General features: G+C 44.8%; 3 protein-coding genes across 3 annotated transcripts; 2 read left to right on the top strand and 1 right to left on the bottom strand.

Moving 5' to 3' along the window:
- The first annotated feature begins 994 nt into the window (after window positions 1–994).
- Window positions 995–6,867, top strand: LOC136533590 (telomere repeat-binding protein 5-like). Its single transcript, XM_066526147.1, has 10 exons — window positions 995–1,287; window positions 2,232–2,412; window positions 2,510–3,332; window positions 3,445–3,624; window positions 3,709–3,768; window positions 3,848–3,927; window positions 4,036–4,277; window positions 4,369–4,692; window positions 4,777–4,840; window positions 5,876–6,867. Exons 2-10 carry the CDS (start codon window positions 2,242–2,244, stop codon window positions 6,050–6,052), a joined length of 2,121 nt encoding a protein of 706 aa, XP_066382244.1. The 5' UTR covers window positions 995–1,287; window positions 2,232–2,241; the 3' UTR covers window positions 6,053–6,867.
- Window positions 6,868–11,777: 4,910 nt separating this feature from the next.
- LOC136533580 (uncharacterized) lies at window positions 11,778–14,850 on the top strand. Its single transcript, XM_066526138.1, has 4 exons — window positions 11,778–11,961; window positions 12,349–12,600; window positions 12,818–13,065; window positions 14,146–14,850. Exons 2-4 carry the CDS (start codon window positions 12,351–12,353, stop codon window positions 14,569–14,571), a joined length of 924 nt encoding a protein of 307 aa, XP_066382235.1. The 5' UTR covers window positions 11,778–11,961; window positions 12,349–12,350; the 3' UTR covers window positions 14,572–14,850.
- A 329-nt stretch (window positions 14,851–15,179) lies between these two features.
- On the bottom strand, window positions 15,180–18,342 carry LOC136533571 (receptor-like cytoplasmic kinase 176). The gene is made up of 6 exons (XM_066526132.1): window positions 18,032–18,342; window positions 17,244–17,575; window positions 17,020–17,155; window positions 16,792–16,934; window positions 16,585–16,708; window positions 15,180–15,800 (listed from the first exon to the last, which is right to left on the bottom strand). Exons 1-6 carry the CDS (start codon window positions 18,099–18,101, stop codon window positions 15,463–15,465), a joined length of 1,143 nt encoding a protein of 380 aa, XP_066382229.1. The 5' UTR covers window positions 18,102–18,342; the 3' UTR covers window positions 15,180–15,462.
- Between the last annotated feature and the right edge of the window lie 4,612 nt (window positions 18,343–22,954).

The following is a 22,954-nucleotide window of genomic DNA, read 5'->3' as shown; positions in this document are numbered from 1 at the left end:
CTACGTTGAAGAAGCCCCGGAATCTTAGCACCTTTTTGGGCATCACCCCTGGACATTCTCCTCCACCAACACCACACAGCCTCTCATCCCATTAGCCCGGAAACAGGAAACCCCCTCCATGAAAAAATTATAATTAATAAAAATAAAAATATAAAAAATGGAGAGCCCCGAATTAAGGGGTTGTTTGGTTACCGCAGTAACTCCTAAAATTCCTGTCACGTCGAATATTTGGACACATGCATGGAGTATTAAATATAGACTAATTACGAAACTAATTGCATAACTTGCGACTAATTTACGAGACAAATCTTTTAAGCCTAATTAGTCCATGATTTGACAATGTTGTGCTACAGTAAACATATGCTAATGATAGATTAATTAGACTTAAAAAATCAGTCTCGAAAATTAGCCTTCATCTATGTAATTAGTTTTGTAATTAATCTATATTTAATGCTTCTTGTTAGTATCTAAGCATTCGATGTGACATGAATTTCAGGAGCGACTAAAGAACCAAACACCTCCTAAATCCGTGAGAGACACTATGAAGTGGGTCCACATGCAGTTAATAATTATTAACCCCTCACGTTTCTTTCCTAAAAACGCCCCGCTATTCTCCTCCCTAAACCCCCACCGGTTAACAGGGATCACTCCTCGCGTTCGTGGTCACGAGGGAGTCGAGGGCCACCGTGGGATCCGACGGCGCGGCAGGCGCGTCCGCTCCCCCCGTCGACGGCCAGGATCTGCGGCACGTGTCCCGGGCGCGGGGGCGCCTCTTCCGCTGTAATAAGCCGGGACAGGCGCCCGCTGCCGTCGGATCACGTGGCGGGGCCACGTGGACGCCGCGGGAGGGCGGAACCGGTCGTTGGGGCGGGGCCACGTGGGGTTTAACCGGGAGCAGCCGGTGGCGCTCCTCCCCGGGATGGCGTGGGCGTAAGCGTAGCGAGGTGCAATCCGGGGTTGGGGGGTTTAAGAAGGGGGTTGGTTTTGAGGGGTTTTGGCCAACCCAAACCACCGGCACCACGCACCTCCACCACCAGAAGAAAAAACCAAGGCGGAGGGCGGAGAGGAGAGCAAGGAGGGAGAAGCGGGGAAAGGGAAATAAAAATAAAAATAAAAGAGGAGAGGCGAAGCAAGGCGAGGAGGAAGAGGAGCACCCCACCCAGAGGCAGGGGAGGGGGAATAATTCCGCAGGAGTCGAGGGATCTCGGCGGGTCCGGCCGCGGAGCAGCACCGGCGAGGCGGCGATCCGAGGGCGATCGGAGGCGGGCGAGCGTCGACGCCGGCGAGGTGAGCACGGCGTGCTAATTCCGGGGAATTCTGCCGAATTATGCGGTTTTGGGGCTGGGTTTCGTGTTTTGGTGCCCCGCTGTGGGGCGCTGCTGTGTTGGGGGGTTTGCCTCCGCCCTGTTTCGGTCCACTCCTGTCCGAATTCTGCTTGCTTTGGTCCGATCCGCCGCGCTGTGCTCCGACAAGGAGGTGAATTCGCGTCTTTCTGAGATCCCGGTACATTTCGGAGCCGCGGTTTGAATTCGTCCGGGGTTTTGCTTAATTTCGCGTCGAATTGCTGCGAATCGGGTGCCGAGATCAGATCTGGCCTCGCCCGATTCACGATTTCCTCGACGTTCTTGCGCGCCTGTGAGGTTTGCGGTTCGCTCTTTCTTTTTTAATCGACGTGCCCGCTTTCCTTTTGGCAGTTGCTTAATCCTCACGGATTCCGATGCACGAGGTTTTAAAAAAGGTTCTCTTCCCCTCTCTCTCTGCCTTTTGATCGCTTGGCGTACTGGTTTACCTGGCGAATTTATTTGCTTGTGCATTAAATTCAGCGGCGAAACCATTTGGTATAAGAAAAAAAAAACATTTCCTCTGAGGTCTTAACTCGGATCACGAGTTCAAGTATGAATTCTCTCCATTTCTTCTGCTGTTTCTGTGTTTGCCTAATTAATTTGAGTTTTGATTCGCTCTTGGAGCGCAGCTTGTTGAAAATTGTTTTCATTTTGGCCGTTTCACGTCTGGATCTCTCGGCTATCGGCTTGGGGTATTGGGATTCGAACTTTTGGTAATTAATTACTGCAAACGCAGTAGTATGATCGTTCCCTGTTTAATTAATGGAATGGAGGGTTTAAACAGATTTATCCCAAGTTACTACAGAGATCCCGATGAATGATTTCCTTTTTTTTATTCTACCTACTAGTACCAGTTTTCCTTTGCTGATTGCTAATGGGTTCTTGCAGATTTGTGTTGATGACAAGCCATGAACAGCGCAACTACCAGTTGTTAACTAACCCTCTTGTAAACTTCAAGCAACCGAAGCGAAGAGCAGAAATGGTGTTCCAAAAGAGGTCGTCGTCAGAGATGGAGTCGTGCGGTGGAGGCCAAGTCGCGGAGATGCCGCGCGTTCCCAAGTCCGCGAGGGTACGCGGCTTTCAGCGCATAGATTCGGCCCTCGCTTCGCTGCCCTTGGCTGGCAAGTCTGACAAGGATGGCGTTTCTTGTTCGGTGAAATGTGCAGGGCAAGAGATCGGTCAGGAAGAAGGAGGCCCAGAACCCGGCCCAGATGTCCGCATTCGACCTTCTCGCGACGGTGGCAGGGAAGCTGCTTGATGAGGGGGTGGGCTCGCTGGGGAATATGAGCGCCGGTGCCCCTGCTTTGGCTGCGTGCGCGAAGGATGTCCGTGTGAAGCAGGAACAGTGTGATGAGGAAATGAAGCAGTTCAAGCATGAGGTGACGGATCAGGATAGCTGCAATGAGAGTGCAATTCTCCCCCACATTGCGTTCCAGCGGGCGGTGAATAATGCTCGGATTGAGGATCCTAAGGCGAAGTCTGAGGCCCAGGACAAGGAATCCTCCATGATCAGCTGTACCAAGGCTGAATTGGGGTGTAATTTTGGTGTGATCGCAGATAGGTGGTCGCCTGAATCCGTGGAATCAGGAGCCTTCACAGGAGATGCAGTGGCGAGCCTGATGCCGACGGCCCCAGCAGGATTTCATAAGAATGCACCCGAAATGTATAATTTGCTTGATTCAATGGATGTGGATGCCAAGCCTCCTCCTTTGGTCAGCTCTGACAGCACCGGCGAGATGCCATTGTATGGCGATAAAATTCACCGCTCAACCTCCTTACCAAGGGGCCCAAAGGGAGTGGGGGGTTTTGCTGTAGATAGAGATGATGATGACGATAAGTCCTCTGGGTGCACTCATCCGAGCACCACCACTAACAGGGATTTCAGGTCCAATTGTACAGCTGAGTATAGTAGGGTAAGGAAGCTGCTCACTAGTAAGTACAGGAAAGTTGCTCCAGCGAGGATTCACAAATCTGATCTTTCCTATAGTGGTAAGCACTGGAAAATCTTGATTTTCCTTTTCTTTATATTTCAGTAACACGACATTGACGGAATTTGTATTCAAACCAGCTCCATATAACTTGAATTCATTGATCCCATCAGATGTCGAGCGGAAGCCTTCTTTCCGGAACAAGAAAATGCATTATACACGACAGAGGACACAAAGGAGTACATTCAAGCGGAGGAAGCTCTTTGATCGCCATTCAGTTCTAGCATCTGAATTTGGTGCAGCAAATGGAAAGGGAAACACAAAGGTTACCGGAAGAGACTCTCATGCTGAAGGTTTGTTTTACATCCACCCAGGAATTTGCTGTTCATGTTATTTCCTGTTTTGTTACTTATCTGTGGGTAATGATTCTTCTGCAGCAAACAAGGGGACTAATTCAATGCCATTCCAGAAATCTTGTGTGTCAAATGATTGCCATGGTAAGATTTTACTCCCCAGCAAGTTCATTTAATCTCCACTGCCTATATTTAGTCCTGAGATTGCCTTTATTTCTTGCAGTGAAACTTAGAATTAAGTCTTTTAAGGTGCCTGAACTTCTTGTTGAAATCCCAGAAAGTGCAACTGTTGGCTCACTAAAGGTATGTACAGGACATCTGTTTATTTTTTTATGTGCAAAGTGATTACATTTTTTTAAGTTTTTCTGCTCAATGGGTTTTCCTGTCGTTTAATCAGTATTTCCAATGCAGAAAACTGTTCTCGAGGCAGTCACTGCGATTCTTGGAGGTGGTCTACGTGTTGGTGTTCTTCACCATGGAAAGAAAGTCAGAGATGATAGCAAAACGTTAATTCAGGCTGGGATTGGCCAGGATGATATGCTGGACAACCTAGGCTTTTCACTTGAACCCAACTGTACACAAAACCCGCAAGTCCAAGCTCCTGAAGATATCAGTTTCCTCGAAACCATTGATACTACCGAACCCCTCGCAAGGTAACAAACCATGCTTCATAATAATTCACTTCATGTTATAATTTGAGGTGCCTTCACCCTGACCCAGATTGGTGAACTTTGTCTGATACAGGATTGCACCTGCTGACTCGTGTTCTAAGCATGGTGAAGTTGATGTATCACAGGAGCTTGCATTAACCGCATTAGCAATGAACTACCAGGGCAGTGATCATGATTCTGTGCACTCCCCTGGGGGTGTCTCATCACCCGATAAAGTGTCCACAAACTCGCGAGCTTTAGTTCCAGTTCCAGCTGCAGATCCCAATGCAGGAGCTGTAGTTCCAGCGAATAAGTCTAAGAGGTCACCAGAGCAGGGACAACGCAGAATCAGGCGCCCGTTCTCTGTTGCTGAAGTAGAAGCACTTGTGCTCGCAGTCGAAAAGCTTGGAACGGGAAGGTATAGTTTCTTATTCCCCTCATTCGACCTGACAGAATTTCTTGGCTCCTGTATTCTTACTGTATAGTTATGGATATCATGTAGGTGGCGAGATGTTAAACTTCGCGCTTTTGACAATGCAAAGCACCGTACTTACGTTGATCTTAAGGTAATAACTGTCAAATGCTTGACTTTGACTTCAACTGAAGACTAAAGCAAAATATCTTTGCACTGCATATTCTCGTCAAATCTGATAATTAGTTTCCTCACTGTCCTTTCCTGATTTATTGATTGGTCCTCTTGATTTCCTTTTTTTGCCGAACCTTTAAATTGCTGTGGAAGGAGTCTTTTACACGGGATCGTATACTTATGCTTTATGCAAAATCCCTGGTGGGGTTAGGTTACTTGGCCGATTTAACCAATAGTTTGGTGCTTGTGGGTTTTGGGCTCCTCAATCCTGACCCAACAGGAGCGTGCTGTTTTTGTGTTCTTTAATTTAGAAGGTTTCCGCCAGACACTTGTTCTTGAAAAACGTTTGTCCTTGCGAGGGGATGTTTGGTTCCATGGACTAAATTTTAGTCCATGTCACATCGGACGTTCGGATACTATTTAGGAGAACTAAATATGAGTTAATTATAAAACTAATTACATAGATGGAGACTAATTTACGAGACGAATTTATTAAGCCTAATTAATTCGTCATTAGCACATATTTACTGTAGCACCACATTGTCAAATCATGTACTAATTAGGCTTAAAAAATCCGTCTCGCAAATTAGCCACAATTTGTGCAATTAGTTATTTTTTCATCTATATTTAATACTTCATGCATGTGTCCAAACATCCGATAGGACAGGGACTAAAATTTTCCTGTAGGAACCAAACACCCCCTCAGTTGGTGCTGTCCCCACGCTTCAGCTATGCAGTTTGGCTGGGTCATGTGGGTTTTAGTACCAGAATGGTTCACCTAGAAACAAAGGAGACCCATTCTTGCACGTCAACTAACCCCATCCGGACTTTTAGAAAAAAAAAAAGTCCGGTTGAGGGATCAGATAACCTTTCCTTTATTAGACTGGAAGCTTCTTGGCTGCTTTGCACTTCTGCACCTGTTGGAAACTGGCTGCATTCTCTGGTCAAATTTTGACGATGACTTTGATTTTGAACAGACAATGAACTAACCGTGTCGAAATTGTGGTGCGAACAGGACAAATGGAAGACGCTGGTGCACACAGCGAGCATCTCGCCGCAGCAGCGCCGTGGCGAGCCGGTGCCCCAGGAGCTGCTCGACCGGGTCCTGGCGGCCCAGGCCTACTGGTCCCAGCAGCAAGCCAAGCTCCAGCCTAAGACGCCCCCGCTGGCTGAGGCTCGCTTGCTCACCTAATAATTCGATGATCCCGGCTGATGGCCTCCCCCGAGGCCGTTGCAGCCTTTGTATAAAGTCAGTAAGTCAGTCAGTCCCTTCACAGGAGGTTTAAGGAAGATATTAGAAAAAAAATAATACATATATAAGGTACAAGAAGCATTGACCGATTTGTTGTAATATCTACTCACCACCGGTTATTCTTTAAGCCAGGATTCTCTCTCCTTGTGAATTTAACCAAAGGAAAGGGTATTTCTTTGGCAAATTGTACATGTTGATGATGGAAGAAGAAGATGATCCATGAACCAAGATCTGCAGTGTCTACTACTAATGGCTCACAATTTTTGCAATTGTGATTAAGAAATTGAAGGTCCTGCTTAACCAAGCTTGGCTCCGGCTCCAGCTTTTGGATTCTCTTGTGAAGAAGTTGTTGCCTCCTTACAGAAGCTGAGAACCCAACAGTGTATTTGGCTTGATAGTCTCTGACCCACTCATACAGAGGGCCACAGAAGCCGTAAAAGGAGGGTAGCTTCTTTTGTTGAGTTTAGGCTTTTGGAGCAAAGCTCCAGCATCGAAGTCTAGGCTGAGACGGAGCGAGGCCAAAGTGGGCACCGAAAGGAAGCTTCAGATTCTTTTCTTCAATTGAATTCATTCTTTTGTTAGTGGAGAGTGACGGAAGGATAGGAGATTAGGAGGGGTGGATCTTTGGTTCACTTTTCCTTTTTTTTTCTTCTTCTATTACATTAGCTGTACTATGTTATTTCACCAATCTTGTAGTTACCCTCAAATTTGTAATTGATGAAATTAACAAAATGGAAGGAAATACTTTTATACCACTTCGCTACACTTGGCTCTCATCCAGCATATGATGGGCGTCCCTGTGATTAGTTTCGTGTCGACACTCAACAGGTGATCCTGCCTGGGATCGGGCCTCGATTAGATGCTTATTAATTTCTTGTCGTGTGTCAGAGTACTGCTGCTGGAGTTTAATTATTGGAGATTCTTATCCATTAGCCCCAATTATAATCTCATGTGCTAAAAGTTACTGACGCCATGCCATCGAATAACAGCATGTTCGGAAGGCCGTAAACGATCGTGGATTATTTACTGTTAGCTGGTTTAGTGTGAGAGAAAAACACAGTTCCTGGCTGGAAATTTAAGTTTGTAACTGCTGCGTTTAACTAGTACCAGTGCTCCTCTCTCCAACTAGCTGTGTCGGAGTATTCTAATATCAATGTGACAGTGTGATTATGTGAATTAGAAAAACCAGGAAGTTGACCTGGAGTCCTGCATGCTCATACAAGCTGTTTAAATGCCTTGCGATTGACATGTGTGCGTTGAAAAATTAGGCATTTATAATATTATATTCTGAATATAAATCATGGAGATAATATCTCTATGCACGATTCCAATACTAATTGAATGGAGCATGCTATTTTCATAAAGTCCACCAATGGTTCTCAAACTTGTTCGACCATTCCCTAAACTCGTAAATCGATCATTTAGGTCCTCAAACTTATTCATCTGTGTTATTCTGGTCCCTAAACTCGTAAATCGCTCGTTTAGGTCCTCAAACTTGTTTGACTATGTCATCCCGGTCCCTAAACTTACAAATCACCCGTTTAGGTCCTCAAACTTGTACAGTTGTGTCATCTCGGTCCCTAAAGGATGTAAACTTGTAAATTCAATATATATTTATAGAATTGTCCAAAAATCGTAAATCTAATTTTGCTAGACTCCTGGTAACATGTACTTTAAATTAGAATAAAAGAAATCACCCTGTACTTTCTATTTTTAACTCTGCAATTAAATAACTAAATGTTGTTCTGTGCAAGAGTGTTGAGCAGATGGAGGATGTTTGATTTGAAGTACATGTTATTATGAGTGTAACAAAATTAGATTTATAATTTTTGGATAGCTCTATAAATATATATTGAATTTACAAATTTACAACATTTACACCGTTCAGGGAGCTAGTTACATTTGTGGACTTACGGGACTAGCATATATATAAATCCTAATATATAGTACAAGGATATAATATACATTTGTGGTTACTTGCAAAGATTTCAAAGGTTTAAACCATTGGCCTCTGACCCTACTGAAAGAATACCGCGTGCTGGATTGGCTTGTGATGATTGGATTGGAGGAGCGAAAGCCAGAATATTCCCCCATGTGTGGAAACGGTGGCGTATAAACCAGGATTAGAAAAGGTGCAAGCAAGCAAGGCACAGGAGGGACGCAAGGTCGAGCGACGAACCAGGCTGGATGCGACTGCTAGCTGTTGCTTGGAAGCGAGAGAGATCAGGAGGGGAACACCGACAAGCCTTGCCCCTGTGGCCTGTGCCATTGGCCAGGAAAAGCCCACAACAAGGCTTTGTGCTAAAACAATGTCGCTAGCTTAGGTCGATGCAAACCTTTTTATGGCCAGATGGATGAAGCATTAGTTGGGATCAGATCAGATCAGATCAGATCACGACGGATCATGGCGAGCGCTGCTGCTCGTGCTCCTCCTAATGCGCAGCCGCGCAGGCACAACCAGCTGGACCCCCTCCCAGCTCCGGCCTCCATGACGGGACTGTCTGTAGCCCTGTAGGCAAGGCAGGACGTGTGGGCGAGACGGCTACATGTATCGGCCTCACACATTCATTGGTCATCCATCGGCGCGCCCAGACCAACGTGCACCTGCCACACCTCTCTACCTCTGCGTGCATGTCCATGTCCGTGAGCCAGTGCCGCATGGGGTTCGCCGGCTCGATCTCTCTGGTAGAACGATACAAGCAGTGCCGGTCCCCAGGATTTATAGGGCGCTCTGGCGATCTCGTAGCAACAGTCTCTCTTACCCATATATAAAATCTTATAATATATAGATACTAATTTTACTTGCAAAACAAAAACAATTTTAATAACATATTTTTAATTTAACATGTCTGATAATTATCGAGAAACAATGTAGATTAAGTAATATATTTATAGATGTATGATAATTATCGAGGAACGATGTAGATTAAAAAAACAATATATTTGTTTTCTTTTCTCGACCACGACAAATGTTTCTTAGCTAACATTCTAAAATTCTAACACCTACATTAGAAGAAAAATATGACTATATGGGTAAAAAATACTAGAAGTCTGGAATACTATACAAATAATTAATTTAGATTAAAAATAAAAAGGAAAAAATACCTTAAGCCTAAACAACTGATCGGTGATCGTAATTCGTACGAAGCCGAGAATCAAGATGTCGTCGTCGTGGAGCCCTGCTTGGTCGCCGTCCTCGTGCGCCGTGTCCGTGTCTCCGGTAGTCTAGCTCTTCGCAACAGCGCGGCTCGCCAGCTCCGCGTGTGTAAGGCGCACGTCGCGAACTCACGATCATAGTGTGTTGTGTGCAGCGTGGCTCCGCGCCTCCTCTCTACCCGAGGGCCGTGGGGAAAGAAAACTAGAAAAGAAATATCGTTTTGTGTCTCTCTTCTCATTAGTTTGCTAATATCTAATGGATTATTATAGGATCTGGAGTTTGTATACATGAGTTTGGATCCCTCCTTCACTTGAGCCCTTGGTCGTCGCACCTCATGTCCTAGCCCTAGGACCAGCACCGGATACAAGTAACACGCTTTTAACCTAATCTTCCAAGTTTGAGTCCGAGTTGGGCAGGTAAGAGAGAGGTGGCACGCCGCGGTACGGTGGAACACGTGATGAAGACGAAGCCCGTGGTCTTTAACAGACGGCTGCGACTGGTTGCTCGCAGCTCCCAACCAACGACGAACACACAAGGTTTACCTGCTCGCCCGGTAACCTATAGCTTGACGCGCTTAAAGATAACGACGAAGTAATGCCAGCACTAGTAAAACCAGGTAGCCATAGGCTTGAACAGATGACTTTTTATTGCTTCTGGTTAACCATCCATGGGGGATGGTCGCCGTCAGTGGTGGCCCCTGGATTAGCGATTAGCTTATCTATATCTACTATATGCATGCACGAGAAGAGCATGGTGTTTGGTGGAAGCTTCTCACGAGTGCGGCACGCGGCGGCGATGCGAGCGGAACGCAGTTCTTTGACCCGCCCCGCATCGACCGGCGGATGGAGCAGGACGATTTGGACTCGCCCATCGCGTTCGCACGCTAGGTGCCTGGCGAGCCGGGTACGCGTTGTTGGGGGCACGACGTGTGCGGGGGTGCTGGAATGCTGGATGCTTCATGCCGCGAGCTGGCTGCTGCTGTGTGGCACGAGTCATGACGCCTGTGTTTTCTTTTTCAGACCCAAAAGCGCGACACCTCTGTATGATGATGGCTTCTGGAATGTGTTCTAATCATCTGCTCTGTTCGATGTGTATATTACATAAGAAGGAATTGGTATGGTATATGTGTATTACATAAGGAATTGGTATGGCATATTCATTCCTTAACATAAAAACTCGAATTCTTATCGAAACCGGAACTCGGAGCATTTGAGGGAAAGCCGATTTATAGATGGAATGCATTATTTACAAAAAAAAGAGTCTTCATTATCCCCCCCCCCCCCCCCCCCCCCCCCCCCCCCCCAAAGCACGGTGCAAAACCTTGACCTGAACAAAGACTTCCTTATAACTAGAATGGTATTTATACGAAACAAATGTACCGGTGTCCGTGGAAGATGTATTTGGTTTGCCAAACTGAATCTTTTCCGCAAACGAATTACTCCCGTTCTTCAACAACGAAACTAGCCCAACAGTGGTGAATTTCGGCCCATAATAAGGTGGCGCCCTCAAATCCTCGCAGACCCAGACCCAGGCCCAGGCCTGAGGCAGAGAAGAGGGATTTGGAAAGGGCAGGCCTGCTTGCAATGGGCCTATAACACCGACTAGGCGACTATTTGTTCCACGGAAAACGTGCTTTTCCCTCTAAACTATTAAAGGCCTGTTTCAGCCTTTCAGGAACAGGGATTTTTTCTCATGTCCCAAACAGGCCTTAATTTTTTTTTTTCTCAAACTTTAAAACTAAACTACCTGCTCTCTCAACTTTCTAACGGTTAAAATAGTTTTTGTTAACAATTAAAGGTTTACTTGAAAATGGTTAACATGTTGAACAAACTGCTCCTAGTTCATGGGAATTGTTGTTCTATGTTTCTTAGCACAAAACAGTGTTCACTTGAAAATGGTAACATGTTGAAGAGAAATTTATTTCTAGTTTACGAGAAAGTTGTTATATCTTATACGAGAAAAATGTTCCAGGTTAATGGAATTGTTCTTGTTCCATGTAAAAAGGATTTCAATTTCAAAGGAAAAATAATGATATTCATCATTAGTAAAATGTTTTTTATTTGTAGTCTACAATAATTATAGTTACTGCTACTTATTTGAAACCAATATTTCACTGACCATTGCTGGTGTCCCATATAGAAAGAATAAATCTCTACGCCTAAAAAGACTCTAAAGACATCATCTACCCGGTGATACCAACTCTTATCCTGCTCACGCGTCCTTGTCCGATATGAATCATACTTCACTAAGCACTCACATGTCCGCGTCCTACCTGGTTTTGATATGAAGACCAGATCCACGTGTCCGTGTCCGATACGAAGTCCTTGAGCTCACGTGTCCGCGTCCGGTCACTGAGTTTCAATTAGAAAAAAATTACCGGTGCAACGCTATGCCCAAAAGGAATAAAAAAGAAAATAAATAATTTTGGAAAAGAAATGCGTAAAAGGTAATGGCCCGGGAGAAGTCCCGTACGGGTGCGCTCCACCTGGGCCGAACAATCCTGCTGGGCTACGGCCGCCGCCGCATCCGACATCCGTTCACCCTTCAGACCGCGTGCGCTCTCCTTTGTCTCTCTCCCGGTCTCCCCCTCTCCTTCTGCGACGACAGGGTGGGCTACCGCCGCCGCCGCCGCCGCCCTACTCAGGTGCCGAGGCCTTCGTCGGTCTTTTCGCCGTCGACGAGCACCCACTAGGTATTCCCACCCTTTTTATTCCCTGCCTGTTGTGTGAAACCGAGCTCCCAAATTCTTAACCTAGAGCTGTTTGGCTATTTGATTGATGCCTTTAATGGGTCCCCCCGTGAGTGCTGATCTGACGATACTGTTCATATGACTGTTCTGGTACCTTGCATTGGTGTTGAATTGTGCAATTTAGAAGATATAGTGGGGTTAGATGTTGGGCCGGTTATGAATTTATGATAGCCTAAGCTGGTATTAGTTTTGTTTGGGGTCCTAGAACATTGAGCTGTTGATGTGTTTGTTTGATCCAGATTTCCCATTTGATTATTCCATGAGTCATGATCTGTTTTATCGGAAAATTTTGAATGATATGTTGTTGATCTTGTCACTTTTGTGCTTCAGAGATGCAAGATAGAATGAGACGGCAGGGGCAATACGGTGAAGCAGATATCAACTCCATGGTTGCTGCCCAGTTGCATCACTACCAGGCACAGCAAAGGGTACAGCAACACCCTGAGAATAGCTACAGTGGAAGAGAACCTGCACAAGCTTCTGGGGAGCATCAGTACACTCCCCCGAAGGTGAGACAGAGTCAATGGGATCGAGGTGGACCAAATGTTCCAAGCCAGGTTCAGTCATATGCATATAACGAAGGCATGTACTGCTGCTTAGTTTGATAATTTTACATCTTTTCTTTTTCCTTTTTTCAAATAGCCCCTTCTTCATCTCTTGCAAAATATAACATTAGTTGCAGTTGGACACCCTATATCTTTGATTGGAGGGGTAAAAGACTATTTTGATTGGAGGGATAAAAAAACTATTGCTTACTACTTACAGTTCTGTAATATCATGCTGACTGTTAGTGATACAGGACAAGGTGCCGGAGGTGCACAATCCTTTTACGATGGCAAGAGATCTGATTCAAAGCCTGGTCTAGAAAAGCAGTCCAGTAAGGAGTCTAGGGACCAACCTCATACTGATCGGACTGAAACAAGATATGAGAATTATAATCTTCCTCGGACATTTGAAGGTCTTGAACAAAGTTTTCACGAAGACATTACTTTGCTATCCAAGGAACTACAGGATGCAGAGGATGCTGAAAATTCTAGACACATGGAGGTATGTCAAATGCATAGTATTTTTCCTTTGGTATATCAATACTGAAGTAATGCATGATTCCACCATATGCTGATGTAGCAAGAGTAGCATAGCAGTATAAAGTATTACCAGTTTTTCATTTGTCCTCCTGATTTTTGTTGTACACTAAAAGGCTTTGTTGTTGCTTGCCCCCCCCCCCCCCCCCCCCCCCCCCCCCCCCCCCCAAACCACCACTGACATGAGGTCTTTATCCATTTGTCAAGAGGATTTAATATCATGTCTATTTCAATTTTGGTATGGCTGGCCATGTGCAAGCTGGTAAACGGCTACCTTTTATGCTGCTGGGTTTTCTTTTTGTGTCTTGTAGGTTGGTCTATTCTACGCACATTCTCAATCATTCTAACATATCAGCTTAGATCCACCATTATTTATATTAGTCACTAAGTATGCCTAAGCAGATTTAACATTCAGGTCTCACCTATACGATGTATATAGAATATCTTGTTAAGAGAAGTACGATAATATATCCTCAACTAGAAAGTTAGCATGGCTCACATACTAAATTCAAATGGTTGCCTTCCCCCTCAGGCTTGTTTGGATACATCCTTTCTCTCCCAATTCATGTGGATTGGAGTAGAAAATGAACTAATTTCCACTTACATCCCTCCCAATACGTATGGATTGGAGGACATTATCATGTTCCCAAATGAGGCCTTCATATGGTTGTCCATATATTCATTGGCTTACACTATTGTTGTGATTTAAGGGATCTTCATGGTTGGATTTATTTCTATAGTAGTGAACGAATCAGCTATTTGAAGGTGTTAATGCATGAACTCAAATTCCATACTTCTCTTAGAAACATTGTTGTATGCTTGATAATAAAGGTATAGTTTTTAATATTCAAAGTGTTAACTGTGGAAAATGGAAGACGCCACAAGGATATAGTAAAAATGTTGTCACCCTCACAGGAGTCTGGAGTCTGGAGTTATATATGGTTGAGCAACATCTTTTTGTAGTTGAGATCTATTTTTCAGTAGTTTTATACATTTATTGAAACTAAGACAACCATCATTCCATGTTTCTTATGTCTGTCTACAGAGATTGAAGGAGATAAATACACAATACCAGGAGAAACTATTAGCACTTCGAGCTCGGCAAGCAAACTATAGAGATGAGTTCCTGCGTAAGGAATCTCTAGCACGCCAGCAACAGTACCAGCACGCCAGCATGAGCCATTATGCCAATAATTCCACGCCTGGGGAACAGCATGGTTATCACCCAACAGCATTGCCTGGGGAGCAGCATGGTTATAATCCTACAGCAGCAGGCACACCTCCTGTTGCTGCTGGAGGTGCTTACAGAGAGGCTCATCGGGGTTATGCATCTGGCCAGTATGAATCCTTTAGCGATCGTCCAGATTACCCAGAGTTCCATGGTGGGGGCAGAGGTCGTGGTCGTGGTTCTGAACACCGTGGTCAATACCCTAGTGCTCGTGCTTATAACTCTGGTGGCCGGCGATTCTAGGTATGCTTTGAAGAACAATCTGTCACTCTGTCAGGCAGGCTCATATCACCTGATGTCAGCGTGCCGTGCCTTGCTGCTGTACTCGACGCAGAATGATTTAGAAGCTTGGTGTTGCAACCTCCTGGAAACCTAAGCGTTCATAAAACTTGTTCTACAGTTCGAGGTTACTGATATGAGAGAATTGAACTACTTTTATTGTTTTGCCAGAGTTCATTCTGGTTGTAATTTGTAGATGAACGAGAGAATATTGACTTTGCTATTTCTCAGCTATTCATGTTATATCATCTCGGAAACAATAAAATTTCAACCTCTTTATATAGTTTCAAAATGATAAAGCTATAGTAGCTTCTGGCATCAGAGTGATGATCATATGCCACTGATTTGCACTACTTGTGATTGTGAAATATCTGCTTTTGAAAAGGCTAGTAAAAACTGATTCCGCTTATTCTGGCGCTTGGCACAACAGTAACCTGTAAAACAGGATATGCAAACAGCGCCGTATATAAACATCAGCTCTGCATATGCTGTAAATTTTTTCTGCGTAGTATGTGTTGGTATGCATCATTTAATTGGCAAGCAATTTGTAGCGGCGGTGCATTTTAACAATCTCAAGAACATTCAACTGGGATTTCGCGGTGAAGTGGGACAAAAGAAACTACCTTTTGCACCTCTGGTACAACGAAGACTACTGAAATATATAAGTACTAGAGACCCAACTTACAACGACGAAGCAGCTAGCTGTACACAAAGCAAGGCAATATTATATTCTCTTCACAAGCTACTTAGCCCTTCAGATCATCATCCGTTCTCTGTTTTTAATCCCCTAAAGTATTACAGGAGGATGCTCCAGACTCCAGAGAGGCAATGGACATCTTTAGCCAGCAACCCTCCCTACTTACTTGCCAGCTTTTTCACCGAGCCCTTGGCCTCTTGAAGTTCTTCTAATACAGTCACAGCCTGATCCATGCCAGGCCTGCATCGTGCGTCCATCGACAAGCATTGCAGTGCGAGGGCTGCCATCTTCTGAGCCGCAGGAAGGGAATACTGGGAACCCAGCCGTGAGTCCAGGACATGGATGACCCTCCTCTTGTTGGTGATGTAAGGTCTAGCCCACTCCACCAGATTGTGCTGACCAGGCGGGCGGTTCTTGTCCAGAGCACGCTGCCCAGACAGCAACTCCAAAAGAACAACACCATAGCTGTATACATCGCTCTTCGCGGTCAAATGGCCTGTGTACCAAGAGGGCAAGCAATATAAGTTGCCATAAATTATACATATGCATATCATTTGATTTGACTTCTACCATTAGAGCATGTGCGAAAATTTGTATGTTAAAGAACAAGTTGCAAGCAATTGAGTAATCAGAATGTGCGTGTTGACTTGAGTACCACAATTCCTGATTTCATGGTAGTTCATACATGAAACCAGCTGGAGAATTTAGTATATTTTTATGGACTAACCAAAGGTTGGCAACCATAAAGTACCATTCAAGTAGCATAATGTGACGCTTCAATTTTTCTCCTTTACAGGATGGCACACATCATACACTTCATTCTTTAGTTTTTATATCATAAGGTGCACATGAACGAGACAAGAAATACTAATCTATAAGGATAGTACAGTGACATACTTTGCTTCTTTGCCCCCACCCCCCCAAAACAAATAAATAAATTATATGATACATGAGTTGCTTTAAACAAATGGCCCATCAGAGTACAGTGCAAAACCATGACATATAAAAAAATAAGTAAATGAATCTAACTAAATGGCATGGACACAATCAGTATCCTTGTCTTGCAAAATATATGTTTCTCAGCTACAGAGATATGATGGAAGAACAAAAAAGAAAAAAATAGAAAGAGATACAATATGATGGAAGAAAAGAAAGAGTTATGTTGAAAGAACAAAGTTTCATCTACCCACTTTCTCAGTATATAGCCATTATAATGCTTCAAAATAACAGTGAAACACTATGATATATTATTGGCTGCCAAATCATGTTACAAAGGTTACCTGTTGCAAGATATTCAGGGGCAGCATATCCTTGTGTCCCCATGACCCTAGTAGAAACATGACTTTTATCACCACTTGGACCGTCTTTTGCCAGACCGAAATCAGACAATTTTGCATTGTATTCCTGTAAAAGGTTAAATAATTTCGAATCTTTAGATAAAAGTTCATTTGAATTGCACATATTGACAGAATGGTTTGCAAGCAGACCGAGTCGAGAAGAATATTGGAGGTCTTGAAATCACGGTAAATAACTTTAGCCTGGTCACCGTGCAGGAAAGCAAGACCTCTGGCAGCTTCAAGCGCAACCTTAATGCGTAAGTTCCATGGGAGCGGTTGGAAGTTCGAGCTCCCTGTAATATCAAAGCATTCAGTCCTTTTCATAAAGCAAGAAGCCAAGAATGAAGGGATATCGCAAAAGAACACAAGAGAGCCTACTCCTGAAAAGATGATGCTCCAAGCTCCCTCTTGGCATGTACTCATACACAAGAAGGCGTTGTTCGTCCTCTAGGCAGTACCCGATAAGTTTCACAAGATTAGGGTGGGATAACTGCCCTAGGTAATTGACCTCAGCCTGCAAAGTTATCGCAGATACAAATTAAAGCCACCTATGACTGAGTCAAACAAACACATCAGGAGTGGAGCTGTGGAGGGACACCCACCAGCCATTCTCTGTGCCCCTGGAAGCTGTCGAGCTTGAGCTTCTTCACCGCCACAATCATCCCAGTGCCCGGTTTCACAGGCGCAAGCGTGCGCTCATCCATCCATCCCTTGAACACAGAGCCAAAGCCTCCCTCCCCGAGCAGGCTGTCGGGCCTGAAGTTCCTTGTGGAGCTTTTCAGCTCACTGAAGGTGAACTTGCGAACATTCGATGACTCCAGGATCTCTGTCTCCGTACGAGGAGTTGGTGGCACCGACGACGAAGAGCCGGACGTCTTGGTACCAAAGGTGCTGGTGTCGGTTGCATTCTTGCTGCTGTTTTTAGAACCGGTCCCTGGATTACAAGCATCTCTACTAATTGAGCAAGGAAGAAAAGTTTGTTCCTCGTGATGCTATGCTTCCAGAATTGAAGTGCTAGTGCTACTAGTACTTCTTTGGCTAATAAACCTCGCATTGTTACCATCCTGGAGGCGCCCTACTCTCTCCACCTAAAATTGGACAATTCCACTCACCACCTCTGACTCAATAGTCCCGAAATGGACTATTGAAGTCCTGAATTGTTCTATTCTTGGAGGCGCAGAAAACATGGAGATTTTTTTTCTTCAAATCCAGGTCGGCTATTATTTGTTTTTCGCCCCAAGTGCAACAAAACGAATCAGTAAACGCTCCTACTCCTACATCGGAAGATAAAAACAAAAGGTCGCTCCAACAATCAGAGACTCGGAGTTAAGAAGGCTGCGGACTTAAACACGCTGGCTCTCAGTAACGAGGAAAAATGAGATTCTAGTACCTGACGAATTGGGGGCACTGAAGGAAGGGTTGATCTCGGCGTTCCCCTCCACGCCGGCACAGTTCCCCATCAGGAACAAAGATGCCCAGCACGAACGAGGCGGCAGCGCGCGGTGCTCCCTGCTTGCTGGATTGCACCGAGCTCTCGCGGCAGCCAGCGCGCGGGGAAGGAGCTAGAGGCAGCTGAACGTCTGGGTTTATTTGCCTCGTGGTGTTACCCTTTCGCTGCTGCTCTGCTGGGTTGGAAGCAGATGTAGAATCATGGCTGCTGCTGGTGCTGGCCCGGCTGGCTCTGGCTGCCTGCCTGCCTGCGAGCGAGGGTGGTGGTGGGAGCCGTGGGGTCCGTTAGCTCATTAATGGACGGCGACGGCCAAGGCCGCCTTTCCGTCTCGTCTCCCATTCTCTTTTCCAACCCTGAAATTTTTGCTTCCATGCGCTTCACGCCTTCGCCTCCTCACATCATCAGGTTCAGGAGTACTACCAAAAATTTGATTTGTTCCATCCGAAATTGTATGATGCGACCAATTCAACGTTTATTCAGTTTTTGAATTACGACGATGTCAGAGAATGTTCTGCTTCTTTATTTAATGTAAATTCACAAGGTCTTATGTATGGGCCACTATGTTAATTTCAAGTCTTGACTCTAGACTAACGGTATTTGCTAGCGTGTGCAACCTTGAGGTAAAATGCCTAAAGTTCACTCGATCGTAAACGATCGTGCATTATAAGTTAGAACAGTATTTTTCTCTCGTACCAAATCAGTCAGCAGTAATAATCCACGATCATTTCAGTCGAAACGCACTGTATATTAGTGTGTCTATACGTGTCTTGAAGGAAAAGGGCTTCAAACATACCTTTATATGGTTATCAAAAGTTAGACGGCACAAATGATTTCGCTTTTCCTTTTTGAAAAACAAGCACGCCGCTCTTATCGAAACATTGTACCTGGAAGCCCCATTTGGAATATATAGAATTGAACCCTTTTTTTCCTTGGTTATTTCAACCTATCCAAACAAATCAATCCATGGTCATATTTGGTAATATTATTTAGGGCTCAAAACATTAGGAAGTTGAAGACATAAAGAAGTACAATGTTACACGCTAGTAGTCTCATGCAAAGCTTCCTAGGGCTTTTGATGGCGTGGATTCGAGAGAGGGATGCTAGAGGAAAAGGCAGTTGTTTCGTAAAGCGATCGTCTTATAAGCTAAAATTTAGGAATATGACAACTTTTATACCTCCTATATGAGTTGTGGTTGCCACGGTACTTTGGTTCTACACCGGTTAATAATTGTGAGTTACTTTGAGACAAATAAAAGTACAACTTATTGTATAAGTTGTCTATTAAATTGATTAAGGATTCCATAGCACTACGTTAGACTATTTATAAGAGAACACCACCCCTAAAAACACAAATTCCGAACCTCATCGGCTTTACGTGGTCTTTAGCTTTACGAGTTGTAGAACTGATAGTTTTTATGGCTGATAAGTTGGTTGAATCTGTTTTGTTGTGAGGAAAAAATACTGTACCATAACTGATAAGTTTAAACGATTGGGGTCTTAGTAACTTGAAACAAACATCTTTCCTAAAAGGGTCGGACATCTGGATTCGCGAGTATGTTTGGGAGATATATTATCAACTGTTTGCTTATTGGTTTTAGCCAGGACTTATCAGTCATGATACAATATTTTTCTCTCATAACAAACCAGCACTAGCTGAGCTTACCAGCCCACGAACCCACCAGCGAACATGCCGTGTATATATATGAAAAAAAACGGCGCCATTCCAAACTGGACAGGTACAGGTACGCTCTTTTGGCTTTAATGATGTACATACACTGATACACATGTTTCATTTCCATACAACATCCAACAAGACGCAATCACACGTTATTATATATATAAATGAAGAAAAAACAAGACGCAATCACAGATCCAGCGAATACACAGTACGGCTACACATTCGTGCAAAACAGCGCGCGATGGGGATGTATCGTAGGGCCCCCGGCCGGTGCTGCTGCACTGCACCTGTTGTTTGACTAAGGCCCCGTTTAGAAGCAAAAAAATTTTGGTTTTGGGTACTGTAGTTTGTTTGTATTTGGTAATTAGTGTCTAATTATGGACTAATTAGGTTCGAAAGTTTCGTCTCGCGATTTCTCACCCAACTGTGCAATTAGTTTTTTTTCGTCTACATTTAGTACTCCATGCATGTGCCGCAAGATTCGATGTGACGGATACTGTACAAAAAATTTTGGGAACTAAACAGGGCCTAAGGGCACGCTCAACGGTGGCTAGGAGAAACCTTGACCGCAGCAAAAAGCGGTCATCCAGGTAGCTCTGGATGGATGGACGGGGCTATCAATTCTCGTAGCTCAAGTCATTCGTATCTTTCTCTCTAAACATCGCTATTAGACTATTAGGTCTAGTTTAGATCGTAAGTTTTTTCACTTTCTCTTCGTCACATCAAATCTTTGGATATATGCATGGAGTATTAAATATAGATAAAAAAATAACTAATTATACAGTTTGATTATAAATTACGAGACGAATCTTTTGAGCCTAGTTAAGCCATGATTGGACAATAATTATCAAATACAAACGAAAGTACTACAGTGCCAAATTCTGATTTCTAACCCCAATCTAAATAAGGCCTTACTTTTCTAAATCTAACGGCCAATCTCATAGTGTTCTTTGGCTGCTTTGCGTCTTTTTAGCCCAAGCCTATGCTTTTTTTCTGACGAGGCGATAGGCTCCTCTGCAAGACAATATGACACAATGTGAAGCCACCTTCACACCGTCTCTTTCCTCCATCTGTTTATCCGAGCCTACATGTCTCTACGGGGCTAAGGTACACGCTGGCGCGTTGGGTATGGCCTAAAGAGGCTCGGCTAGGTTGGAAGTTGCGGTGGTTGGAGCTTGCTTTGAATTTAGCGCGTGCCCATGCCGTGCCATGCCACCCCCCAAGGCCCAAGTCCAGCCAGCGAATCACATCGGAAACCTCCTCTCCTCGCCATGCCGATCGCCACCCCACGAGTCGGCGTCACCCTCACCCGCGCTGTTTCTTTGTTTGTTGCTTGCCACCTACGCGCGACTCACTCGAGCCGCACCGTAATGCCCCGACGAGTCTTCGCGGATTGACAAGTAGTCGCGCGCGCGCGCCGAACGGGGGAGCGCGCGCGGAAGTCGCCGCAGAAACGTCACGCGCCGCGCCATCTCGGGCAAGTGGCCGTGGCTGAGGGAGGGGATCTCCAATCTCCGGACCGGAGGGCGTCGTCGCTGGATTGGCTCGGATGTGATGAATTCGGGGCGTCGCTTTCGACGGAGCTGGAGGGGGGAGTCGTCCGCTGGACTGGACCACTGCGGTTGTGGCTACCCGGCGAGCGTCAGTCCAAGTGTCCAACCACTGGACTTGCCAAGTTGCCATGCAGTGCATGATTGATGTCTGAATTTTGCCGATTATTGTATGGGGGGAAATCGGAAACGTGTTGGTATACGCGCGTGTGTACGGTGTCCTGTACTACTCGCCATGGCAGGTGCTCCTAACAGGCATTCGCATGTTTAGGGCCTTGTTTAGATGCCATCCAAATTTTAAGTTTTTTCACTCTCTCTTCATCACATCAATTTTTAGCTGTTTACATGGAGTATTAAATGTAGGTAAAAAAATAACTAATTACACAGTTTAGTTGGAAATCACGAAATGAATCTTTTGAGCCTAGTTGGTCCACGATTGGACAATATTTACCAAATAAAATGAAAGTGGTACTATTCATCGGGTTCACTTTTTTTGCAAACTGAACGAGACCTGGTTATTCATTCCACAGAAGCTTCGAAGCGTAGCAATATATCCTAGTATTTCCGTTCCACGCTGACGACGGAAAAACCGAATGTTAAGAGCTTGAAGAAGCTTCGAAGCTAGCGTGGCAATCCTATTTCCGTTCCACGCTGACGACGGAAGAACCGTAAGTTAAGAGCTTGAAGAATCTTGCTTCCAGCTCCAACATGCACGTAACCAAGTTAGGAGTGTTGGAAGAACTTGCTTCCAGCTACCACATGCACGTAACCAAGTTAGGAGTGTTGGAAGAACGTAACCTTAGCCATAGATTTAACAGGTATATCTTTTTAGAAATATAATGAACACATCCTAGAACTTTAAATTACTAGATCTAGAGAGAGAGGAAGGGATGGAAAGGGCTGACCGTCTATGTCTTTGGAGGAGGATCTGCTCGCGTCCGTCATGGAATCGGTGAAGTCTGCGCACGGGCAGCAACGGTCGGTGAAGACGGTGACGGTGATAGGCGGTCGCGATCGGCGGTGAAGACCGGTGGCGGCGCAGCTGGTGGCTTCTTGTCACTGGCTACGCCCCTCTCTGATCGGGTTAGGGTTTGTCGGTGGGGAGCTCGGCTCAGACGAACCTCGTACTCAGAGCCACCGGCTCTATCTCTATTTATTGCGCGGTGTGACAGGGGCCCTCCAGCCATAGTGGGTTGGGTGCCCTCGATCAGGGCGCGGATCAAAGGCCCAACTGGACCGTTAGGCCCAGTTTGAGATTAGAGATCAATCTAACAATCTTCCCTTGATCTCCTACCATCTTTCAATTTCATATTATTTACTTTTGTTCATTCCATTACAGATTAGCGCATAGAGTATGTTTCATCGTCACGGTCAATTGTCGATAGATTTAACAACTACAACACACCACTATGTTCTAAAATAGATATTTAACTTTGGGCCTTCTTTTGTCCAGGAATTATATGTTTTTCCTTAAACCCATGTCGGCTACATGTTCTCTGAACACGTTGGGTGGTAAGCCTTTTGTAAGTGGATCCGCGAGTATCTTTTTGGTACTTATATGCTCAAGACTTATGACATGATCCCGGACTTTATCTTTCACAACATAATACTTTATGTCAATGTGTTTGGCAGCAC

The sequence above is a fragment of the Miscanthus floridulus genome, chromosome 2, assembly GCF_019320115.1.
Source record: "Miscanthus floridulus cultivar M001 chromosome 2, ASM1932011v1, whole genome shotgun sequence".
Lineage (NCBI taxonomy): Eukaryota > Viridiplantae > Streptophyta > Magnoliopsida > Poales > Poaceae > Miscanthus > Miscanthus floridulus.
This window is presented reverse-complemented; position numbering and strand designations above follow the sequence as displayed.